We start from the raw sequence: 22,123 nt of genomic DNA on the forward strand, positions 1-22,123 counted from the left end.
CCCCAAGCCATCCCTTATGAAGGGATTAGGTGAGAAGCGCCGGGGCGGAGAGCAGTGCCCACAGTGAGCACCCTGTGTGTGGAGCCGCACCCAGACACACACACATCTCGGCCACACACTTGTCCCCAGACCCCTACGGTCCTGGGGCCAGTGGAGTCCACACCTCCCTCCACGATTTGATCAGCTTGAGAGCATAGGGACCCGGAGACGCTGAGCATCCTGGGAGCCGGTGTGGGCGCAGCAGGCCCGACCGGCTCCCGGGGGCACCTTGGTAATGCTGCAGGTGTGGCTGGTTGATCCCCTGTGGAGACAGTAAAGATTAAGAGGATCATAAGCTGCCTCCAGTGCTGCCCCGGGAGAAATCCCCCCAAGCCAGAGCTGCTGCTCTGAGGGGAAGTTGGGGCAGCTCCTGAGTTTACACAGAGGGGCCAGGAGGCAGCAGCACAGAGAGGAGAGACAAGGAGACAGAGACAGAGGGAGAAGTAGAGAGAGACCAGAGACGGGGGCACCGACAGAGAGACAGAGGATCAGAGAGGGAGGCAGAGGCTGGGTCCGGCTCAGCGATCCTGAGGCCTCTTTTAGGCAGGAAGGCGGAGGCTGCCCTGGGACCGGCCAGGACCAGGCCGACGGCGGCCATGAGCTCCAACATGGCTGCGGCGGCGCCAACAGCTGTGCCTGCCTCCAGGAAGGAGTCTCCAGGCAGGTGGGGCCTGGGGGAGGAGCTGACAGGTATGGCTTTCCTGGACGTAGGAGGGTCTGGAGAGTGGAGTGTGGGTCAGAGGTTTGCAGGGACCGTGAAAGGAGCCGGAGCGACTCAGACTGAGCCCCAAGGACTGTGGGCAAGTGTGAGGGAACCTGCTGGCAAACCCAGAATCCTAGAAACATGGGGATCAGACAGGACAGCTGAGCGGATGGGGGAGGAAAGGAGAGAGAAAGGCCCTCAGGGGGTGGGAGCAGAGGTCCGTAGCAGTGGTGCCAAGATTGCTTTTTTGCATGAAGGAGCCTGAAGCCACCTGCAGAGAGATGGAACGGGAGGTGGGGCAGAGAGTGTCCTCTTGTTGAGAACTGGCCATGGAGAGAGAAGGGGGAGGAGGAGGGCTGAGGGGGTGTGATACGCGAGACACTCTTCCGGATGGGAGAGACACAGGCGTGTCTAAAGGCGGGTGGACAGGAACCTGAGCACGAGGAAGCAAGGAGGGCGTAGGGGCCCCTGAGGAGGTGGGAGGGGGGATGTGACCAGCCCTGGGCCAGCCCCCACCCAGCCCGGCTGCCCCTCAGGCGCAGGGCCCTCGCTCCAGTGCCGCGTGTGTGGGGACAGCAGCAGCGGGAAGCACTACGGCATCTACGCCTGCAACGGCTGCAGCGGCTTCTTCAAGAGGAGCGTGAGGCGGCGGCTCATCTACAGGTGAGGCAGGGCAGCGCCCCGCCGCCCTCCAGCCCCTGAAGGTGCCTGGGAGGGACGGAGGATATTCAGGGAAGAAGGAGCTGTGGCAAACATGTCCGACACCCCCGGCCCAGGGCCTGGGCGGGACCCTGACTCCCTGGGGGGGGTTCCCCTCCGCCCACAGGTGCCAGGTGGGGGCAGGGATGTGCCCGGTGGACAAGGCCCACCGCAACCAGTGCCAGGCCTGCCGGCTGAAGAAGTGCTTGCAGGCGGGCATGAACCAGGACGGTGAGTCGGGAGACCACCCGGAGAGGCGTGGTGGAAGAGAAGGGGGCGTGCGACCCGTGGGGCGTCCTGACCCTCCCTATCTCCCCAGCCGTGCAGAATGAGCGCCAGCCACGAAGCACCGCCCAGGTCCGAATGGACCGCGTGGAGTCAGACACGGAGCCCTGGCTGGAGCCCCTGGCGGCTCCCCCGACCCCAGCGGGGCCCAGCCCGCGGGGCCCTACACCTGTGTCTGCAGCCAGAGCCCTGGGGCCCCGGGCCCTCACACCTCCAGGCCACCACCACTTCATGGCCAGCCTGATAACGGCCGAAACCTGCACTAAGCTGGAGCCGGAGGATGGTAAGTGGGAGGAGGGCTGAGCTCCTGGGTCCTGCCTTCATCCCACACCTGGGCCCCTGAGGAGCCCCTGCCGCCTACCTCGGAGCAGGGGCTGATGCACAGCCTCCTCCTCCAACAGCCGATGAGAATATTGATGTCACCAGCAATGACCCCGAGTTCCCCTCGTCCCCATACTCCTCCTCCTCCCCCTGGGGCCTGGACAGCATCCATGAGACGTCAGCTCGCCTCCTCTTCATGGCTGTCAAGTGGGCCAAGAACCTGCCCGTGTTCTCCAACCTGCCCTTCCGGGATCAGGTATACCCGTCAGGGGGCTCACAAGAGTCCGCCGGGCTGGGGGTACATACCTCCTTGTGCAGGTGATGATTGGCGGTGCATGTGGCTTGGGGATGGTGACGGCTGGGGACACCCATGCCTCAGAGTCAGTGATGGTCAGGGACACCAGTCTCAGGGATCTGACTCTCTGGGCAGCAATGATGGTCAGGGTCATCACCCAGGGGAAAGTGATGGCCAGGGACACACGGGGACCAGGGACTTGAAGACAGTGTCTGTGCCCCTCTGGGTCTTCTTTCCTCCTAGACAAGCCCTCGGGCCCTACAGATGCTCTGTCTGTCACAGGGTGGTCTGCACACCCTCAACAGCATCAGTGGGCAAACCTGGGCTCCCTTGGAACACAAATGCCCCTGACTTCAGGGCTTGCATTTCAGCCCTGCCTCTTCTCCGCTAGACCAGCCCTCTGGGCTTCTCATGAGCGAGGGGACCTGTCATGACAGATCCAGGAAAAGAGGCACACTGAGAGTCTGAGTCCTCAGCCAGTGGCTTGGATGAAGCAGCTCAGAAGCCAGGCTGAGGATGCCTAACTTAGGATGCTGGTGGGGAGTCCCTGAGGCTGCCCAGCTTCTCACAGCTCCAGGATTTCCTGTGTGTCCCACTTGCAGCTTTGGATGGAGCCCACAGAGTATCTTGAAGCTGAGGCATCTGGGCCAGATGGTGCCAAGTCCCAGAGCTCTGGAGCCCTGGTTGATGTCAGGCAGAGGTCAGAATGTTCTGGGCACCCGGGACCAGCCCTTCGTTTCCTAGGACACCCGAGAAGGTGGCAGAGGTTCCAGGCTGAGCCAGAGGAGCTGTGTATCAGTCATAACCCTCGCCCTCTCTCTGGGCACAGGTGATCCTGCTGGAAGAGGCATGGAGTGAACTCTTCCTCCTCGGAGCCATCCAGTGGTCTCTGCCCCTGGACAGCTGCCCCCTGCTGGCCCCGCCTGAGGCCTCTGCTGGTGGCAGCTCTCAGGGCCGGCTGGCACTGGCCAGTGCAGAGACTCGAATCCTGCAGGAAACCATTTCAAGGTTCCGGGCACTGGCAGTGGACCCCACGGAGTTCGCCTGCATGAAGGCCCTGGTCCTCTTCAAACCAGGTAGCTGAGTCTTTGCCCAAGCCTTAGAGGAGAGTGGTTGGGGGTGAAGAAAGGGACTTCTGGTGACTTCCTTCTGCCTCTCACTTTCCCTCCATGGCCCCACATAGACGCAGATGTGTGCAGACTTCTCCCCTGGGGGCAGGAGGGGATGGGTGGCTGCAGGGCTGGGCTCACGCCTCCTGAGGTCCTGGCTGACTGTGACGGGGGAGGAGGGGCTGAGAGAGAAGCTCACTGCTGCCGCTTCTCTCCAGAAACGCGGGGCCTGAAGGATCCTGAGCATGTGGAGGCCTTGCAGGACCAGTCCCAGGTGATGCTGAGCCAGCACAGCAAGGCCCACCACCCCAGCCAGCCTGTGAGGTGACCCGCGCACGTGCCTCCCTGCCCATCTCTCCCTTCATCTCGCCATCCCCCTGCCCACCTCTCTGACACCATCTCAGGGCTGCACTGTTTAGATGGCACAAGGGTCTCAGTACAACCGGCCCGTGGCTGACACCTACTGAGTGCCAGGCACAGCACCAGGCCCGGGAGTAGGGACCAAAATGTGCATAAGGCAAACTTGCTGTCTCCTAGGGTGCCCAGCACGGTGACCACACTGCAGTTGAGGGCTGGTCTTGAGGGCTGCATGTGTCTGCAGGAGACAGAGACCCACTGGGAGATGGGGTGCCAAGCAGAGCTGGAGGCAGGGCTGGACTTGGAGGAAGGATAAGGTCTACGAGGAGAGAAATCATCATTCACCGAGGTGGGGAGAGAGAGAGGCGAATATGCATGTGTTCTTAGGTCAGGAGCCCAGTTTGGAACGTATAAGAGATCGCTGCCACTGAGAAGGTGGCAGACTAAGCCAGAATGGCTCTCTGGCATCAGCCTGTGCAGGCCAGCCAAAGGCCAAATCTGATCCGCTAGGCAGAGAGGAGCCACTGCAGGCTTTTGAGCGGGAGAGTGTTGTACACAGAGCTGGGCTTCATGCAGGGGCGTGGCAGTGAGTACAGAGCATCCAACCAGGGAGGGAAGCAGACATTGCCATGATCCAGGGGAGCCGTGGAGTTTCTGCTCTTTGGGAGTGGAAAGGCAATGACAGATGCGGGAGCCACTGGGAGATGGGATGGGTCAGACTTGGCACTTGAGTGGATATAAGGAACGAGGGGAAGAAGAGCTATTTGGGAGACGAGGTAGTCAAGAAATAAAAAGGAAAGTCAGGCGGAAAAGAGTTTTGAGGGAACATGAGGCCTGTTGGAGGTGCAGCGGGACATCTGACAGGGATGCATTTGCACAAGCCGTGTGCATGGACAATAGCCCTGCCCTGGCTGGGTTCGGAGGACAGTGGCTGCCAGCTGAGACTGTGGCTGTAGCGATAGTGGGGCAGGAGCCAGTGCTCTGGGACTGCCCGGCTCGCCCCGGCACCAGCAGATCCAACGGAGCCTCAGCAAGATTGGACCACTTGGACTCCAGGCACCTATTGGCTATTTTAGACCGTATTTTCTGCATTCTCTTGGGCCCCCAGCAGTTCTCTCTGAAGAAGTAAGCTAACACGGGCACCCTCGAATCCCCTGTAATCTGAGAAATCATCTAAAGAAGAGGTAATTTTCTTTTAGAAAGAGTCAAAAGTATAAGGACTAAACCCATCACACAGAAAGATTTCTGTTGTTGGTGAGCATAGGTAGAACGTGTCCCTAAGGCTCAACACAGCACCCTAAGAACAGTCATCACAGACATTCAGGCACCAGCGGCCCTCCTTCACCCGGTTTCTGTTGGGCTCAGCTCCCAGAGACGTCTGGGCATATTGGTTTTGTGTCAAATTTCAAAATTCTGATTAACACTTCCTTTGCCACTCCTACTGGAGTTGGTTCAGTATCAACTACAGGCAGAAACTGAGTGCTGAGCAAGTGATTTGGGGTTCTCTAAGCCAGCGTATTTCAGTTTTTAAAAACTGCAACACTCAGGAAGAAATGCAATTTCCATCATAACCCAATAACACACAAACCCTGAAACAAAGTTCCCCCCAATAATACCTGCCCTCACTTTGAATGATTTACTCTGATATTTCTGTTTAAATTATTTAAATTGTGTATTGTTTAAAAAGGCTGGTTGTGACCCACTTCCGGCAGTTTGAAAAACAATTTCTCTACTTGGCTTTATAGTTACTCCTTCCTGACACTGATTAGATCAGAAAAGCAGAAGGGAGGGTTGCCCGACTGCTCAGTGCCACCAGCTTGGCTCTTACAAGAGAAAGAAAGCCCTTGGTTTGGAAAAACAGGTTCAGTAGGTCATTGGGAGGTGGAAAGACTTCCTGTAGACCTCCGTGGTAGAAGCTGAGTGTGGAGCTGCCCCAATTTGATGTGGCCTCCTTGACACTGGGCACTGACCCCAGCTGTCAGTCCTCCCACCCAAGGAGGGTCTAATGCCCCTCCCCGTCTCTTGGGGCTTCACCATCCACGTTCTCAGCACTGGGGACCCCTGCCTTGGCAAATGCTTCTTATTTAAAACTACAATTACTCCTTTTCTGGATGAGTATCTCAGCCACAAAAATTAAGTTTCGATTGCAGAACATTTTCACTAATGGCTAGCTACTCTATCATCCTAGGTGGCTTACAGAGGGGAATTTATATATATATATATATATATATATATATATATATATATATATGTATGTATATGTATGTATATGTATATGTATATATATGTTTTGGCCGTGCCACGCGGCTTGTGGGATCTTAGTTCCCCAACCAGAGATTGAACCCAGGCCGCATGAGTGAAAGCGCCAAGTCCTAACCACTTGACCCCCAGGAAATTCCCAGGAATTTATATTCTTATTCAAATATATATGGTATTAATCATCATGTAATTATAATCATTATATTCAGTTAATAATATATTCACATGTACTATTAATATAAATAACTTCTCGGGCTTCCCTGGTGGCGCAGTGGTTGAGAGTCTGCCTGCCGATGCAGGGGACACGGGTTCGTGTCCCGGTCTGGGAAGATCCCACATGCCGTGGAACGGCTGGGCCCGTGAACCATGGCCGCTGAGCCTGTGTGTCCGGAGCCTGTGCTCTGCAACGGGCAAAAAAAAAAAAAAAAAAAAAAAAAAAAAATATATATATATATATATATATATATAAAACTTCTCACTTTATAATCTTTACACATAATAAACGATATTTATTCACTATTTTCATCACACTCCTCAACTAAAGATTGGAGGAGGGCCACAGTGGGTCAGGGGTAGGTGAATGGGGCCTTTCCTCTAAGCTCCTCCTTACTCGCCCTGGGCGCCAGTCATCTCCCCTCTCCTTCCCCTTCTGCCTCTCCTGGGATGGCACTATCCCTAGGACTCGGGCTCAGAAGCTGATAACCAAACTGATGGCGTCCTCTATCCTGTTCAGGTTCGGGAAACTGCTCCTGCTCCTACCGGCTTTGAGGTTTATTACTTCTGAACGTGTTGAGCTCCTCTTTTTCCGCAAGACCATAGGGAATACTCCAATGGAGAAGCTCCTTTGTGATATGTTCAAAAACTAGTGGAGGTGGAAATAAAATGGGTGCAACCACTTTGGAAAACAATCTACTGAAGCTAAACATCTGCCTGCCCTTTGATTCAGCAACTGTACCCGTAGGTATGTGTACCTAGCAGAAATGTTCACCAAAAGATAGGACAAGAATGTTCATAGCAGCTTTTTTCATAATAGCTCCAAACTGTACAATGACAATAGGATGGATTAATAAATTGTGGTACATTCATAAAATGGAAAACAGCAATAAAAAGGAATGAACCATCAATATTATGTGGCAACATGGATAAATTTCACAGATGTAAACGTTGAACAAAAGCATCCAGGCACCAGTTCTGCTTATACAAAGTTCAAGAACAGGCAAGACTAACCAATGGTGGTAGAAGTTGGAATAGTGGTTACCTCCGCGGCAGGGGTTGGGGTTGATTGGAAAGGGGCCTGAGGGAGCTTTCTGATGTGCTACAAATGTTCTTTATTTTGATCCGGGTGGTGGTTTCGTAAATTTATCCATTCATAAAAATTAACTGAGCCATGCACTTAAGATTTGTGCAATTTACTGTATTGTTAGACCTCAAAACAAAAAAAAAAGTGAAAAAACAAAAACAGGAAGACAATGTGGCCAAGGTTCTCCCTTTGAAGATGCTGAAAGAGTGAGTACAGGGTCTCGAATTCCATCTGGTTTTGCCACTCCGAGTCGTAGTCCAGGTGCCACGAAGCCAAGCCCAGTGAAAAATCTCCCAGAGGATTCAACAACCCAGCTTCACTCTAGATGGCATCCCACCACCCCATGGCTTCTCCCCATCTTTCTCTTCCTCATCCTTCCTCACCTCTCCGTAAACAAAGGTGAGCTCCATGCAACTCGACTCAAGGCAGCCACAGGCACTTTTTGTGAAGGGGAATCTCCATCACTTCTTTTTTTTTTTTTAAATAAATTTATTTATTTAATTTTGGCTGTGTTGGGTCTTCATTGCTGCGCGAAGGCTTTCTCTAGTTGTGGCGAGCGGGGGCTACTATTCATTGCGGTGCGCGGGCATCTCATCGTGGCGGCTTCTCTGGTTATGGAGCAGGGGCTGTAGGTGTGCGGGCTTCAGCTTCAGTAGTTGTGGCACGCAGGCTCAGTAGTTGTGGCACAAGGGCTTAGTTGCTCCACAGCATGTGGGATCTTCCTGAACCAAGGATCGAACCCCTATCCCCTGCATTGGCAGGCGGATCCTTAACCACTGTGCCACCAGGGAAGACCCTCCATCACTTTTTTTAAAAATAAATTTATCTCATTTATTTTATTTTTGGCTGTGTTGGGTCTTCACTGCTGCGCTCGGGCTTTCTCTAGGTGCGACGAGTGTGGGCTTCTCATTGCGGTGGCTTCTCTTGTTGCAGAGCACGGGCTCTAGGCGCGCTGGCACGCAGGCCCCGTAGTTGTGGCTCGCGGGCTCTAGCGTGCAGGCTCAGCAGTTGTGGCACACGGCCTTAGTTGCTCCGCAGCATGTGGGATCTTCCCGAACCAGGGCTTGAACCCGTGTCCCCTGCATTGGCAGGCGGATCCTTAACCACTGCACCACCAGGGAAGCTCCCCCCCTCCCCGCCCCGCATGACTTCTTAATTCCTTATGGAAAGATGAAGTTCAGACAAATCTCTTCCTTTTCAAAGACAGATCCAGAAGACCTAGAAAATAATAATTTAAAAAATATTAACATATCTCAGGCACTTGATACACCAGGCAGTGAACTGAGCACTGAATGTGTATTGTTATTTAACCATCAGATTAATCTGACAGGGGGACCAGTCATCCCATTTATAGTTGAAAAAAGCTGAGGCTCAGAGAGGACACAAACCTTGGTATGACTCCGTTTAACTCCGGCACTGTCTCCCCACTTTGTCCCTCCGCCCCTGCAATCAGCAGAACAATTCCGTTGCATTTTCTGCCTTCAAAGAAGAAATGCTTAAAGCCAAGAAGAAAAAGGTCATGTGAGAAATCTGTGAAATCCTGGGGGTTCCCTGCCCTTTGGCCTGTATATGAATTCTCCTAGTTATCCAGAGATGTCTGGCCGTGATGGAGGAAGGATGGTTCAGAACACTCTGCTCTGGAAATGACAATAGCTAGACTGGTGCCCAGAGAAGAAAGAATATGGCAAATACTGCCCAGCTTAAGCCCTTCCCACCTAAGCACTCAAACTAAAGACCCTTGATCTTCTAAAAGCATCAGACTTGCCTCAGTTATTTGGGTCATTGAATGTCTATAATGCCATTATACTCTCCAATTTCCTATCCAAAGTTTTATCTGTAAGGTTTAAAGGCCTGAAGTCTTTAAACGTATAGAAAGCCTGAGCAAAGGCATGCTAGCAAGAAACATGGTTGAAATTTGACCAAATAGGCCCTGAACATTATCCTGCAGTCTTGCTTTGGGGAACGTAAGGCTGCAAAGGCAGCCTGCTGAAGTTCACAGGCTAATCTCTAGGAGGTGTGAGCACAGCAATTCTACATTGAGAAAGAGATTGGGATCTTCAGGAAGAAGTCCTGGAGAATTAGAGGAGGCACATAAGCTGAATTATCTGCTGCCAACCTGGCATCCACAGTCCCCCCGCACCCCGCCCCGCCCCTCTTAAGGTCTTGTCTTCATTGCAGAGATGCCAGGAGGTACATTTCCCAGGATCCCCTTCCCCTATGGTTTGCTAATGGAAGGGAGGCACTCACGTGAGATTTGTGAAGTAAATGAGGAGCCATTATTCTCTGGAGGCAGTTGTAGCCGTGTGTGTGGGAACACGGAGATTTCACAGCAGCCGTCTTTAGATTTGGAGGAGCTTCCAGGCAAGCTCTAGAGAACTTCAGAACTTTTGGTTCAGATCTGCTGGCTTTCTGGACCATCTGTGGGAGCTTTCTCTCATCTGTTTCCCCAGTTCTTCCAAAGTTTATGTTAAGCCCCTAATACCTATATTAAGTCCTTCACACCTGAAATATACTAAGTGGCCTCTGTTTTCCTCCTAATACAGCTCTCAGTTGATCCCAAGATTTATTCAACCTTTTGCTCTAAATTGGCCCCATGAAACTCAAATGGGTTACAGCTCTGTTTCACTGCACTTAGGGCTCTTGCTAGGGGAGGGGATACTACGGAAACTCCTTTCAGCCCTCAACGCCAGAAATCTCTCTGGCTATGAAACACATAGAGGAAGACCCTGTGGTACTATCTGGGCCTTTCTTCTCAACTGCAGTTTTCAGACTTGTGAGACACTTATCCTCCTCCGCCCTTAAGGGAGTATTTAAAGGTAGGAAGGACAGAGAAAGGCTCAAAGATGCCAAGGAGCACCCATTCAAATTCATAAGTATAATCTGATAGGGGAAGCCAGATATTGCAGATGACTAGTCTGCATCTGGTGGACACCGCTGGTTTTCCCCACTAGGATGCAAGCTCCATGGGGGTGGGAGCTTTGATCACCAACGTACCTCCGCCACCTAGGACAGTGCCCGTGGGTGTGGGTGCTCAGTCAATACTTGTTGAATGAATGGCCACACAGAACTGAGAAGTGACATACTCCTCGGAGTCCGAGATGCCTCACAAGATTCAACAGACGTTACATGTGTCTTATCCATATTCATGGTTATGTCCCTGGCTCTAAGATGCTGTACTGCTATCCAATCTAGGAGACAGAACAAGTTTTTAAAAAGCAAAGCTCTAGTCTGCATCTCCTTACAGCTTTCTGCTCTTATCTTTATGATCAGAAAGGTTTGTTGTGGATCCAGCAATCACAGGGGCAACTTTTAAAAATGGCATTACTAGGTTTTATTTAGCCAATTAAGGAAATCTTAGTCCACTATTTTGTTGTAATGTGAATTTAATGCAAAATGTAAATGTAAACTTGATGTAAAAAGAAATGTGAAGGATGATCTCAGAATTTTAAAAATTGAATAAATTTGACATTAGGGGAAAATTGATCACAATTAATTTTTTTTCAATTCCACCTTAGACTTGGTTTGGCATTTGAGAACCCCTGATCTCATTCGGCCCTCTCATCCAAAATGTTAAGTGTGGGCACCTTTTGTTAGGTGCTGAGGATCTAAGAGTCAGCAAGATAGGCTCTTTTCTTGCCTTGGGAAGCTAACATCAAAGTTTTTTGATGCCACAAATACTGGGAGCTGTTGAGAACACAAGACATCTAAGCCAGTTCAAGGAGGAAGAGGACATTTCCAAGTAGAACTGCGTTTTACACTGAGACCTGAGAGTCAGTAAGAGTTATCCGGAGAAGTAAACCAGGGGGAGAGACCCCATTCCAGACAGAGGGCAAATGACTTTCCCAAAGTCATGCAGTGCAGGGCAGAACAAAAAGGATACACTAGGGCCCTCTATTAGCAGCTATTGCTACTTCTTCATGGCCTTTTTGGTGAGGATCCTCAATGTAGATTTATTGCCTTCCCTGCCCGCCTACCTCTAAATCGATTAAATGAAGTCTTGACAACTTAGCATCCATTACAGAAAACTCACAGCTTGAATATCACCTTCACTTGAACTCTACTGAGTTCCAATAATTACCACCTCTGTACTTTGAAAATTTGGGGGCTCAGCCCTTTCCTTAAAAAAAACATCACTTTAACAAAAATCATTGCTCTTCCTTGGGTTCAGGTTGGAGTGAGTTGGGGTGGGAGCCAGGATGGTCAGAAAACAAACCACACGTATTGCTGCTTCTGGAAGCTTTGTTCTTTAATGAGCCATGGAGTGATCTGTTCATCAAGCTGCTCTTGTGTAGCCATACAGTGCATATTTTGAGTGACACAAACTCTACTTTATACAAATGATGTCCCCCTCCCTCCCGCCAAAAAAAGATGAAAAAGAAAAAAAGGAAATCACAAAGTGCGTGTTGATTGCATCAGGAATGTAATCAGTTCTGTGGGTGAGACAAATCATTCTTCGTATAGAATTATTCTGTTAAACAGTAAAATGATATTATATTTCACAGGATATGTCCTTTTACAATACATAGTCTTTTATAAATTTACACTCAGCATACTTATAAATTACTTTCAATCCATTAAAATAATATAATACTAATCTGTAGTGCACACCTTTCCCTTAGTAAACACAATTACTTGCTCAAAAGGTGCAACTTTTATATGACCTAACAGGGCTGATAAATAGGCATTAAGTATGGATGGAGAGCAAGGTAATAGACCCCTTGGTGGGGCTTTTGAAAACAGTTTCAACCAAGAGACCAACAAGACCTAAAAGACCCACCTCCACAATCACTGTTTTGCCCTTTACCACCAAATCAAATGTGGGAGTGGTTCCAGAGAAAAGTGGTTAATAGTATTTTAGGGGCACAGACAGAGGACTCCCACAAATACCAAGGAATTTTACTACAAGGCTAGCGTGGTTTTGGGGGACAGTGCCAACTGTCACAAAATTATGGGCAGACAAACACATCTGTCAACACAGAATGATGTTGTCCAGCTCCCCACCAAGGGGGAGAAAATAGGGAGAGAGAAGGATGAGCAAAGCCGTCTGGACTTTGTTTCTTCTTAAAACTCTCTTAGCTTTAAACACATCCTGAGAATACTTTCTTCTCTCTGGTTCACCAAAGTGCTTGTGAAAGGTACACATTCATTATAGTTAAAAAACCATGGCCCACAGGCACTAAAGTGGGCCTGCAGAACCTTGCTGGACCTCCTCTCTTCAGCATGCTTCTGGAACCCTGTCTTTGACAGTGAAAACAATCCTATTGTTGTGATGGAAGACAGAAATCTCCACTAACCCCCCAGCAAGGTAAGAGCTGTAGCTGGTTTCCAAAGCATGAGAAGGTGGGGCTCTTGTATCCCACCCTCTAACCCCAGGTCCCTCTGCCTCTACAAGGCTCATACTGAGCTGTATCTCCTTTGTCTTTCAGAAGCCAAGAGTGGCAAAATAATTAAAATGGCAGGAAGTATAAAGCGCATTACAAACTCAGCATGTCACCTTCCTAAATCCTTCCTGTATTTGCTTCACTTTGTGATACACAATGCACACTTCTCTGCTTCCATTACATTTTCCATGATAAGGGATACGTTGGCTTTAATTGGGAGAATTAAAAATCCAGGCTGTGTTTGGGGCTGGGAACGTGTGATAAGAAGAGAATGCTCTGCATATTAGAGTATGGGCTTCAAATGAGGGGTTGCCCCACTGCTGCTATGCAGGGATTTCCTTTGAGGCATTTGAGATCAAAGAAAATGAGCAGAGAAGCAATAGTAAACACAAATTTGACACATACTAAGGTTAAATATCTCAATCATAAGTGATTGTAATGCAGCAGCGGTCCCCACCCTTTTTGGCACCAGGGACTGGTTTTATGGGAGACAACTTTTCCACAGACAGGGGGCGGGGGGTGGGGGGGGAGGGGAGATGGTTCAGGCGATGATGCGAGCGATGGGGAGCGGCTGTAAATACAGATGAAGCTTCGTTCGCTCACCTGCCACTCACCTCCTGCTGTGCAGCCCAGTTCCTAACAGGCCCCGAGACCGGTACCGGTCTGCAGCCCAGGGATTGGGGACCCCTGGTAATACAGCATCGCCTTGTGGTAACATAACTTTAACCATGGGGAGGACCAGTTAAATCAAAGGGAAGGAGATACAGCACTTGGTTCTGACAGTATTTTAGAGTTATGGCTTCATCTCTTTCCCAGGCCAACAATGCCTGTTATGTTATGAGAACAACGGCTTGCTTTCCTTCAAAGGGAGGGTCCCACATTTGCTCTCCATTCTTATAATTGCATGGATCTCCCTACCCCCACCCTCCATTCTGGCAGCTTGTTAAATGACTAGAAATCCACAAATCTAGCAACTGAAAAACAAATATTTATTTAATTTTATCCAATTTCAGGTTTTAGGTCCCTGAGAAAAATTATAAAGTCTCTTAACATCCATCGCCTGGTTCCTATAAAGTGACCTACATGAGTAGTTTTTTAACTGCCAAAAACTTACTTTGCAAAACAACAGCAACAAAACAAAAACTCCACAAAGATTCAGAGGGGAGGCCACGTGCCAAGATGTGTTTCCCAGGCCATTTCCGTGGGCCAAAGAAAACTATTCAACAGGGCTAATCTCTTTTTTTTGGTATGGTATTTAAACAATGTTCTGGAGCAAGTGGAGAGTAGTAGTTAGCGCCAGCTGAAAACCACCCTCCCAAGAATAATGGGACAGACTGCGCCGGGCACGGGGACTGGGGCACCCACGCTGACACCCCATGCTGAGGGGTTGGGTTTTACTCTAGGAGACTCTCAAGTTCAGATTTTTAAAGGCTTTACCTTTGTTACTCCTCAGGACAGCATGAACAAGGTGGCAGATGTTTGCAGGATATAAAATCTAACATTTACTTACTAACCATCACCATTCTGGAGATTTAAAGATTCCTTTCCCGAGGTCATTTCTGAACCCAAACCAGAGAGAGGTAAGCCTCCTGCTACCTGTAGCTGCCACTCAGAATGATGTTCCATGTCTGGCCTCTGGGGCTCAACGATAACCAAGGAGGCAGTGGCATGAGGTTCAGTGTTGTGTAACAGGAGAGACTCTGCCTTGACAAAAGTCTTAATATTTCTATAACTTCACATCAAATAAGTATGAAAAGGAAGAATAACCAAAATTCAGGTTACAGATGGTAAAGGCTCTTTTTTAGAACAGTGCATGTGGTAGTTAGACAAGATGCATTTAGTAACTTTAAAAAAACATTTTCACATACTTATCTCAAGAAAGGGTATCATGTTTCATTTTCCATATATTATAAATAGGCAAAAACAGATTTCTAATCCCACAAATGCTAAGAAGCTTAAAATGCTTTCATAACTCAGGTATATGGAGACACCCAGTGGTGAGAAAAATGGTCTGACTTTTCCCTCAACCCAGGGATGAGTGGCTCTCACCATCACGTCCAATGGCCCCTAATCTGTGGGAAGAAATTCCATGGGGAGCAAGGTAGCATAAGGTTAAAAAGAAATATGCATACTATACATATATATATTTACAGTAAACTTCAGTAACCAGAATATTAACAAAAATAGCTTCAAGTAGTCCTTGATTTTTTTTTTCTTCTATTTAATACTGATGGTCTGAGGAAAAGAAGATAAAAGTTAGATGGGTCATATTAAAAACTTTTCTCTTTTTTGTTTGGCAGCTTTCTGTAACACTTATTCATGCAGTGCTGTGTGTGAATGTTTGGGGAGAAGTGATTAAATGGTCACATTATTTGTCTGAGCTCGTGGTGGAAATCCACCAGCAGATAAATAGATTCATAAACCATCTTCAGTTTAATCTACACAAAGAGAAAAGCCTGGATGGATTAGCATGAAACCCTCACGTTTAGGGTTCACCAGGTCTCTGGGACATTTAAAAAATATTAGAGGAACCTGATCCTAGAATCAGGGGCTATAAGAACAGTATAGCTACTGAAATTTCGGGCCATGCAATATATTTGGCAGGAACTAACCAGGAGTTAAACCAGCATTGATTATTATGACATCAAACATCACCAAAAGCAAAACATGTATTCTCCTCTTCACTGTGTAACCACAGATGTCTGAGACATGCTCTGATGGCTTAATGGAGACAACTGCTTTTTCACTTTCCCCAGAATATAACATGGAGTGTTTTTCAAAAATCTTAAAATAGAGGGCTTAGGCTTTTTGTTTATAAATCCTTGGAAAAAAATTATATTCTACCCCAGCTCCTAACTATCCCAAAATAAACCCAAAGGATTTCACTTTCATGGTTAAGAAAGATTTATATGTTTTCTTCAAATGTCAGAAATCAGTGGGTCCCTCCAGCCCACAATGTCCCCCCAGTTCCACACTCACCTCTGGGAAGGGAAAAGAGGAGGGAGGAGAGGCAACTACAAAGACCTCCACAACTGACCCAAATCCCCAGGCCCTGGTTGCTTTGTTTAGTCAAATCTCTAGTCAAATACAGCAGCCAAGGCACAACTGGCACCATCCCTAGCAGGCTTCAAAGAGGCCTTTCCGCTTTGGCAGGAGGACCAGGAATTCAGCACACAAGGTCTTGGTTGTATGCTTGGGCGAGAGGCAGGACCACAATTAGGATGAATATTGTGGACCAGGTGATGAGGCCCCAAAGATGAGATGTAGCCATGAAGGGACAACACATCTGCCAGTTCAGACCATAAACTCATTATTTCCAAAGAGAGCTAGCTGTTGGGTAGAGCTGCAGTCTGGGTCCACAGTTTTCCTGCGGCCAGACACAACTGTCCCCTCTGGGGTCTCTTTGGTTTTCTGAGGTGAGTTTTTCACATTCTTTAATTTTTGTTTGCCCTTTTCAGGGTTGAAGGTTCCTCTGCTGATGAACTGAGGCTTGTCTTCTAGGGACTTGGTCTGGCCCAATGGCCCTTCCACTCCCAGGGCCTCGCCAGCTGAGGAAGCTCGGTAGAATGGAGATTTGGAATAAATTTGAAATCGTCTTCTGGTCCCATGAGAAGATGCAGTGCTAGACGAACATAAAGAAGAGACTGAAGAGTCCACTGAATCCAGTGAGTCTTGCTGCTTTTTTAGCTGCTTCCGCAACTTGCCTGAAGGTTCAGACTTGCCAGCTGCCTTCAGGGAGATAAGGGCTAAGCTTCTCTCTAATGTAAGAAAGAGACCGAAGCTGTAAATGGCAGTTCCCTCTGAAACAAATCGTCGTGTGATGAAGAGGTGTCACTGTCCACATGTGAAAGTGGGTGGGCTAAGATCTGGAGGGTCCAGGTCGACCTACTTTGTGCACAGACACGACTCGAGAAGAGCTCACCACCCATTTCTACACCACCCATATCGTTTCAGAATCAACCCCAAGGAAGTCTGGAGTTGGACTATGGCATCAGAAGAGGCCTACAACCATCCCTATCATTTAGAAAACTGCCAGGATATGTAGTCAATTCCACATGTCGCTGAAACATGCTAGGCAGTTAAAGACCTTGTTTGGTACAGTCCTATCTCACAGCAGGGCTCAGCTCCTGCTACTCACCCTTAGAAAATGGATCGTGGGTCAGTAAGACACAGAAACTGTGACTGTTGCCTTTTCTCTGTGGTAAATATAGAGAAAACATCAAACTGCAAAAGTAACACCTTACATTGAAGGCTTGGTCTGATGAACAATTTGTATAGAAGCTTCACAAAATCGGTATATTTCAACTCTTTAGGACTTTGTCACTTTTTCATGTAAACTCAAGGCCTTCTTGAAAGGGACTTTGTCTTCACTTGGGAATCCTTATTCCTTCTTTGCAAAACAAATCTGGAGTCTTTGGTCTAACATGTTCATTTACCTGATTTCTCAGCGATGGCACCTTCAGACTCGATATTCAAATTTTCAGAGCTATCAGCAGTCCCTATGGAGGCCTCAGACTCAAGGGTTTCATCATCAGAGGCACGGGGTTCCAGTACAAGCATCTCAAAAGTTAGCTCTTCCCTGTAAGATACAATCAAGAAACGCATTATCATTTGATAAGAAACGGAAGGAAGACAACAGGAAAAAAGACCTTCCGTGAAAATCAGGAATTGAGGTAGCAAAAATAGTCACATTTCTTACTGTTCCTTTCCAGGGTGGTGATAAGGACCTGAAAGCACAGTCACAGTGAAGGCTAAAGACAGCAAAGGCTGGGACCTATAACAGGGCTAAGCATGAGGTAGAGAAAGATGCTGAAGCTACGAGACCTTCTGGTAAAATGAACTCTGGGCTGGTAATCAGGAGATGATTCTAAACTCACTCTAAACTCATTCATAATATATCAGGAAAGTACTTTTCCTCTCTCTGGACCTCAACTTTCTCATACACAAAACAAAGAGATTAAACTAGATAGTCTCTAGGATTCCTTCCAGCACTTAAACTATTTTCTACAAAATTTTATTCGCTGGTTACAGACTATATCCTCTACCTTGACCAAGGAGAGACCTCTAGGTCTCCTAGATGAAGTAAAACACTGATTGACCTTTTCTGTCCTTTGAAGCCTTTGCCATCTCCACGTAAGAGTATTCTCTACTCCTCCTCATCAGTCACCCACCTACCTCTCAGTCATGCCCCCTCATTCCCTGACGTCTTTGGTACTTGGCTCCTAATCTCGCTTTCTCACTACTGCCTGACACCACCCTGATCTATTTCAATCCACATCTTTGTGAAAGCTCACATTAATACTCTAAAACCAAAGTTCCTTTACGTCTGCAACTCCTAACAACCTCTCCTCCACTTTATATAGGCAATTTTCTCCAATGGGCAGATCCTAGAGTTTGTCGATCCAATCCTCCACTCTGTCCACAATCTCCTTATCCTTCCAACTGTAACTCTGTTTTTCATCGAGTCTCCTCCCTTTCAGAGCCCTTGTAGCTTCTCTTCCACTCTACCTAGCTTTAAATTATTCATCCTTTAATATCTCCAACATCTAGCTTGAGATTCATGGACAATCTTTTCAAGGACAGTCTCACCAGCAACTCATTACTGCATTTACAACTGTCATAAGCAGTGTGCATTCATACCTCTAAGACGAGGCTCATACGTTTTCCTTTCTCTGGAAAGACTTTTCACCTTCCTAGAAAATTCCTATTCACCCTTCAATACTTCCAATACCATTTTCATCAAAGCTGAATTAGGTCCTCTTTTCAGATCATTTTTATATCAAATAGCTAGCCCCTGGTCAAAGTAGACCACTTTTGCCTCACCATGTTCAGCACACCTGAGCCCTAGCTGCCTTTTTTAGCTTGCCCAAATTCTAGATTCAATCCTGACAGGCAAAAAAGTACTTTAACAGACTCATAACCTCTCATGAATCAAGCTCTCAGACCTAGGATTCTGGGATCCTGGGAAATCAGGAACAAAAATCCCCTTAAAACATAAGAGTCATCATTGTCAACCAAAACCACTACACAGTACCTTCAGGGAGAACCATGGGATGTTCACATTATCCCCAAGATGTAGGGATACCCACTCCTGCTCCAGTGATGGTAGAGGTCACAGAGCGGCTTATGTGTCGCCTAAATTGCAACCAATTTACCTACCTAGTATCCCAGCACCCACTAGAGTTGCTGCCTTACCCTGACCAGCCAGGTGCTGGCCCCATGGCTATGTTGATCTTCAGATAATAACCTTCCTTTATGGAGTGCTGAATAATCTTAGCCTGGGAATCCTTATTCCTTCTTTTTAAGACAATCTGTTCACCAAGGCTGGTGACCTGTTAGGGATCTTGGCTAAGACTGACACACCCTGTCCCAGTCAACATCTCCAGAATCATCACTGTAGCAGCTTCAGTTTGGTCTCCCAGCTCACAGAGCAACCTTCCTTGAGGTGACAACTTTCACATTGCTACCTGAGTACAGGCAACATGTCTTTCTCATCTCCACATCCCCTATATCCCTAACCTAGTGCTTGACTCACAATAAGGAAGAATAAAAAAAGGACAGAAGGAAGGAAATGAAAACAGATAACTAGTCGCTCTCTTTCCCCCTGGAAACTCACTTTTCTTTCTGCAGGTTCTCAATCTGCTCAGTCAGGACTCTCTCCTCCTGCTGCATAGCTGCTTGCTGCTGTTCTGTGATGTCAGCCTCCAGCGCTGCCTCACTAGTCAAGGTCTCTTCTGGGACATCAGACATGGAGGGCAACCGAACTACAACAGGAGACGACGGGCATGGATAGTTTCCTCGACGAAGACGCCCCTTCCCCTGCAAAGAAAAATATATGTTAAAAGGTAAACTGAGTGACTGATCAGTTTTACTTGGCCCAGTTAGGATAACAAGTGTACTACTTCCATCACACCTGGTGAATGGTAGGAATAAGCAGAAACATTCTGTGAGACCTAAGATATTTAGTGAGATACCATCCATCGAACACATTTAGGTTACGCATTTTCTTGCAAGAGCACTGGAAAATGGGTACGTTGGTGGGTGGGAGTGTAAGAACACACTGTGTACTGAGACAAGATTCTTCTTTTAATCTAAGCTGCATCCCCTCCAAACTAAATATCCACACATGGCTATTTAAATTAATTAATTAAAATAAAATGGGGGGTAACGGGGGGAGGGATAAATTGGGAGATTAGGATTGACACTACTATATGTAAAATAGATAACTAATAAGGACCTCCTGTATAGCACAGGGAACTCTACTCAATACTCCATAATGGCCTGCATGGGAAAAGAATCTAAAAAAGTGGATATATGTATATGTATAACTGATTCACTTTGCTGTACACCTGAAACTAACACAGTATTATAAATCAACTATACTCCAATAAAATTTTTTTAAAAATTAAATAAAAGTAAAAATTTAGTTCTGCGTTCACACTAGCCAGATTTCAAAAGCTCAACAGCCACAGGTGGCTAGTGACTACCATATTGAACAGTGCAGATTTAGAACATTTCCATCAACAAAGAAAGTTCTGATGGACAACACTGCTCTATAACTTTAACCTTGGAATATACAGTCTCTCTAGGAAGACTATAGAAACAGGTCCTAAAACTCAGTTTTATTTTTTTAAAAAAGTCATTTATATATTACAGGGTGTTAGTGAGAGATATTCTCTAAGAACAACTCAAGAAACTTCTTTCTTGAGATCAGAGGGGGAAAAAAATCTCATTGTTTTAACTGGTTACCTTGCACAGAACTTTCACTTCTGATAATGGCAGACTAGGTATTTAAAATTAAACCTCCTGCTGAGAACAACTGGACCAAACATAAAAAACCCAACATATTCTTGAAGGCACCAGAGAGCTAACAAGGTAGACCAATATGAGGCTAGCCCAGCATTCAGGGCTAATTTAAATTTAAGAAGAGGTGGATGAGAGTCTGAGCAGAGTTTTGACAGACTACAGCAGGAGTCAGCAAATTATGGCCCCTGGGCCAAATCTGTCCTTGTGCCTGATTTTGTAAATAAAGCTTTACTGAAATGCCTTCATGCTCATTAATTCACGCACTGTCTATGGCTCTTCTGCAGAATAATGGTAGCACTGATGGTTGCAAGAGATTGTATGGTCCACAACGCCTCAAGTATTTACTGTCTGGTCCTTTACAGAAAAAGTTTGCCAACCTCTGGGGTAAAGAATAATAGTCCAGACCCAGGCAAGGGTGTGGGCTGCAGTGGGCTCCATTCCCATCCATGCCTGATGCTGGGACCCCTAAGGTCTGCATCCTAGGTATAAGTGTAAGTTGAAATTATTACGGTCCTTGCAGATACTGAAGCCTAGCTTCAAGTCATTTGAATGGTTCAGAAAATTGTAATCCCTAAAATTGGATTAAAGTAACCCCAGTTTGCTAGTACCCTAGGACCTGGCAGAAGAAATGAAAACACTATCTGGAGGAACGTAACATCATCTCAGGTTTCAAAATATTTTTACAAATAATTTTTAAGAATACTATGTCTCACACACAACAAAAGGCAACCAAGCACAAAAGGAGACAAGACAATGTAAATGAAAACCAATAAAAACAACATAAACCTTCAATGACACCAGATATTGTTGCTCTCAGAACAGACTTAAAATAGCCATGCTGAAGGAAAGAGATAGAAAGACACAGCTGAATTAGTGGACCAGAAGTTAGGTCAGAAGAAAATACAAAGAATCAAGCAGAGAAAACAAAACAAAACAAAAAATTTTCTAGAAAAATTGAGAAAAGTTGATAGAAGAACACAATAAAAAGATCTACCATATACAAAAAGATTACCCGGAGAGAAGAGAGATCCTGTAGAAGAAATAACAAGATAATGGCAGAACATTTTTCAAAACTAATTAAAGATATCAACCTACTGACTAAAGAAAGCCTTTGACCTCTAGGAAAGATAAATAAAAAGAAGTCCATACCTAGAGACAGCTGCTAAAAATTAAAGGCAAGACAAAATCGTAAAAGCAGTCAAAAAAAAAAAAAAAGTACCTACCACAAAGAAGCAACTATTTGATTCAAAGCTTACTTTTCAACAGAAACAATGTAAGTCAGAAAACAATAAATGGTATTTTCAAAAGAGGAAAGGAAAAAGTAACTGCCAATCTAGAATTCTATACATCACAAAAACAAACTTCAAGAATGAAGTTGAAATAAAGACATTTTCAGACATACTAAGACAGGAAATCTGTCACCAGCAGATCTGCACTAAAGGAAGGGCAGACAGAAAGTGACCCAAGAAGAAAAGTCAGGGAGGAAGAAATGAAGAGCAATGAAAACGGTAAATATGTAAGTCTAAAATAATTTGCATAAAACATAAGAATAATGTGTTGAATTTAAAA

At 46.8% G+C, this 22,123-nt stretch overlaps 2 protein-coding genes across 2 annotated transcripts in view; one reads left to right on the top strand and one right to left on the bottom strand.

Moving 5' to 3' along the window:
- Positions 1–601: 601 nt before the first annotated feature.
- On the top strand, positions 602–7,404 carry NR2E3 (nuclear receptor subfamily 2 group E member 3). The gene is made up of 8 exons (XM_060169867.1): positions 602–729; positions 1,279–1,405; positions 1,569–1,672; positions 1,761–2,009; positions 2,128–2,303; positions 3,172–3,418; positions 3,670–3,775; positions 6,801–7,404. The coding sequence occupies exons 1-8, from the start codon at positions 636–638 to the stop codon at positions 6,931–6,933; spliced, it is 1,236 nt and encodes a 411-aa protein (XP_060025850.1). The 5' UTR covers positions 602–635; the 3' UTR covers positions 6,934–7,404.
- A 6,315-nt stretch (positions 7,405–13,719) lies between these two features.
- Positions 13,720–22,123, bottom strand: part of MYO9A (myosin IXA) — a 266,091-nt gene continuing 257,687 nt past the window's right edge. Inside the window, exons 41-43 of the mRNA XM_060153325.1 lie at positions 19,365–19,567; positions 17,185–17,327; positions 13,720–16,506 (exon numbers count right to left, since the gene is read on the bottom strand). Coding sequence (XP_060009308.1) covers positions 16,043–16,506; positions 17,185–17,327; positions 19,365–19,567 — 810 coding nt within the window. The 3' untranslated portion in view covers positions 13,720–16,042. The remainder of the gene's footprint in view (positions 16,507–17,184; positions 17,328–19,364; positions 19,568–22,123) is intronic.

The sequence above is a fragment of the Lagenorhynchus albirostris genome, chromosome 1, assembly GCF_949774975.1.
Source record: "Lagenorhynchus albirostris chromosome 1, mLagAlb1.1, whole genome shotgun sequence".
NCBI classification, from domain to species: domain Eukaryota; kingdom Metazoa; phylum Chordata; class Mammalia; order Artiodactyla; family Delphinidae; genus Lagenorhynchus; species Lagenorhynchus albirostris.

Bases quoted from the DNA above. Each gene is read 5' to 3' on its own strand.
- NR2E3 (XM_060169867.1), top strand. From the start codon at position 636: ATGAGCTCCAACATGGCTGCGGCGGCGCCAACAGCTGTGCCTGCCTCC. The intron at 730-1,278 runs GTATGGCTTTCC...GCTGCCCCTCAG, and splicing joins CCTGGGGGAGGAGCTGACAG to GCGCAGGGCCCTCGCTCCAG. The intron at 2,304-3,171 runs GTATACCCGTCA...CTCTGGGCACAG, and splicing joins ACCTGCCCTTCCGGGATCAG to GTGATCCTGCTGGAAGAGGC.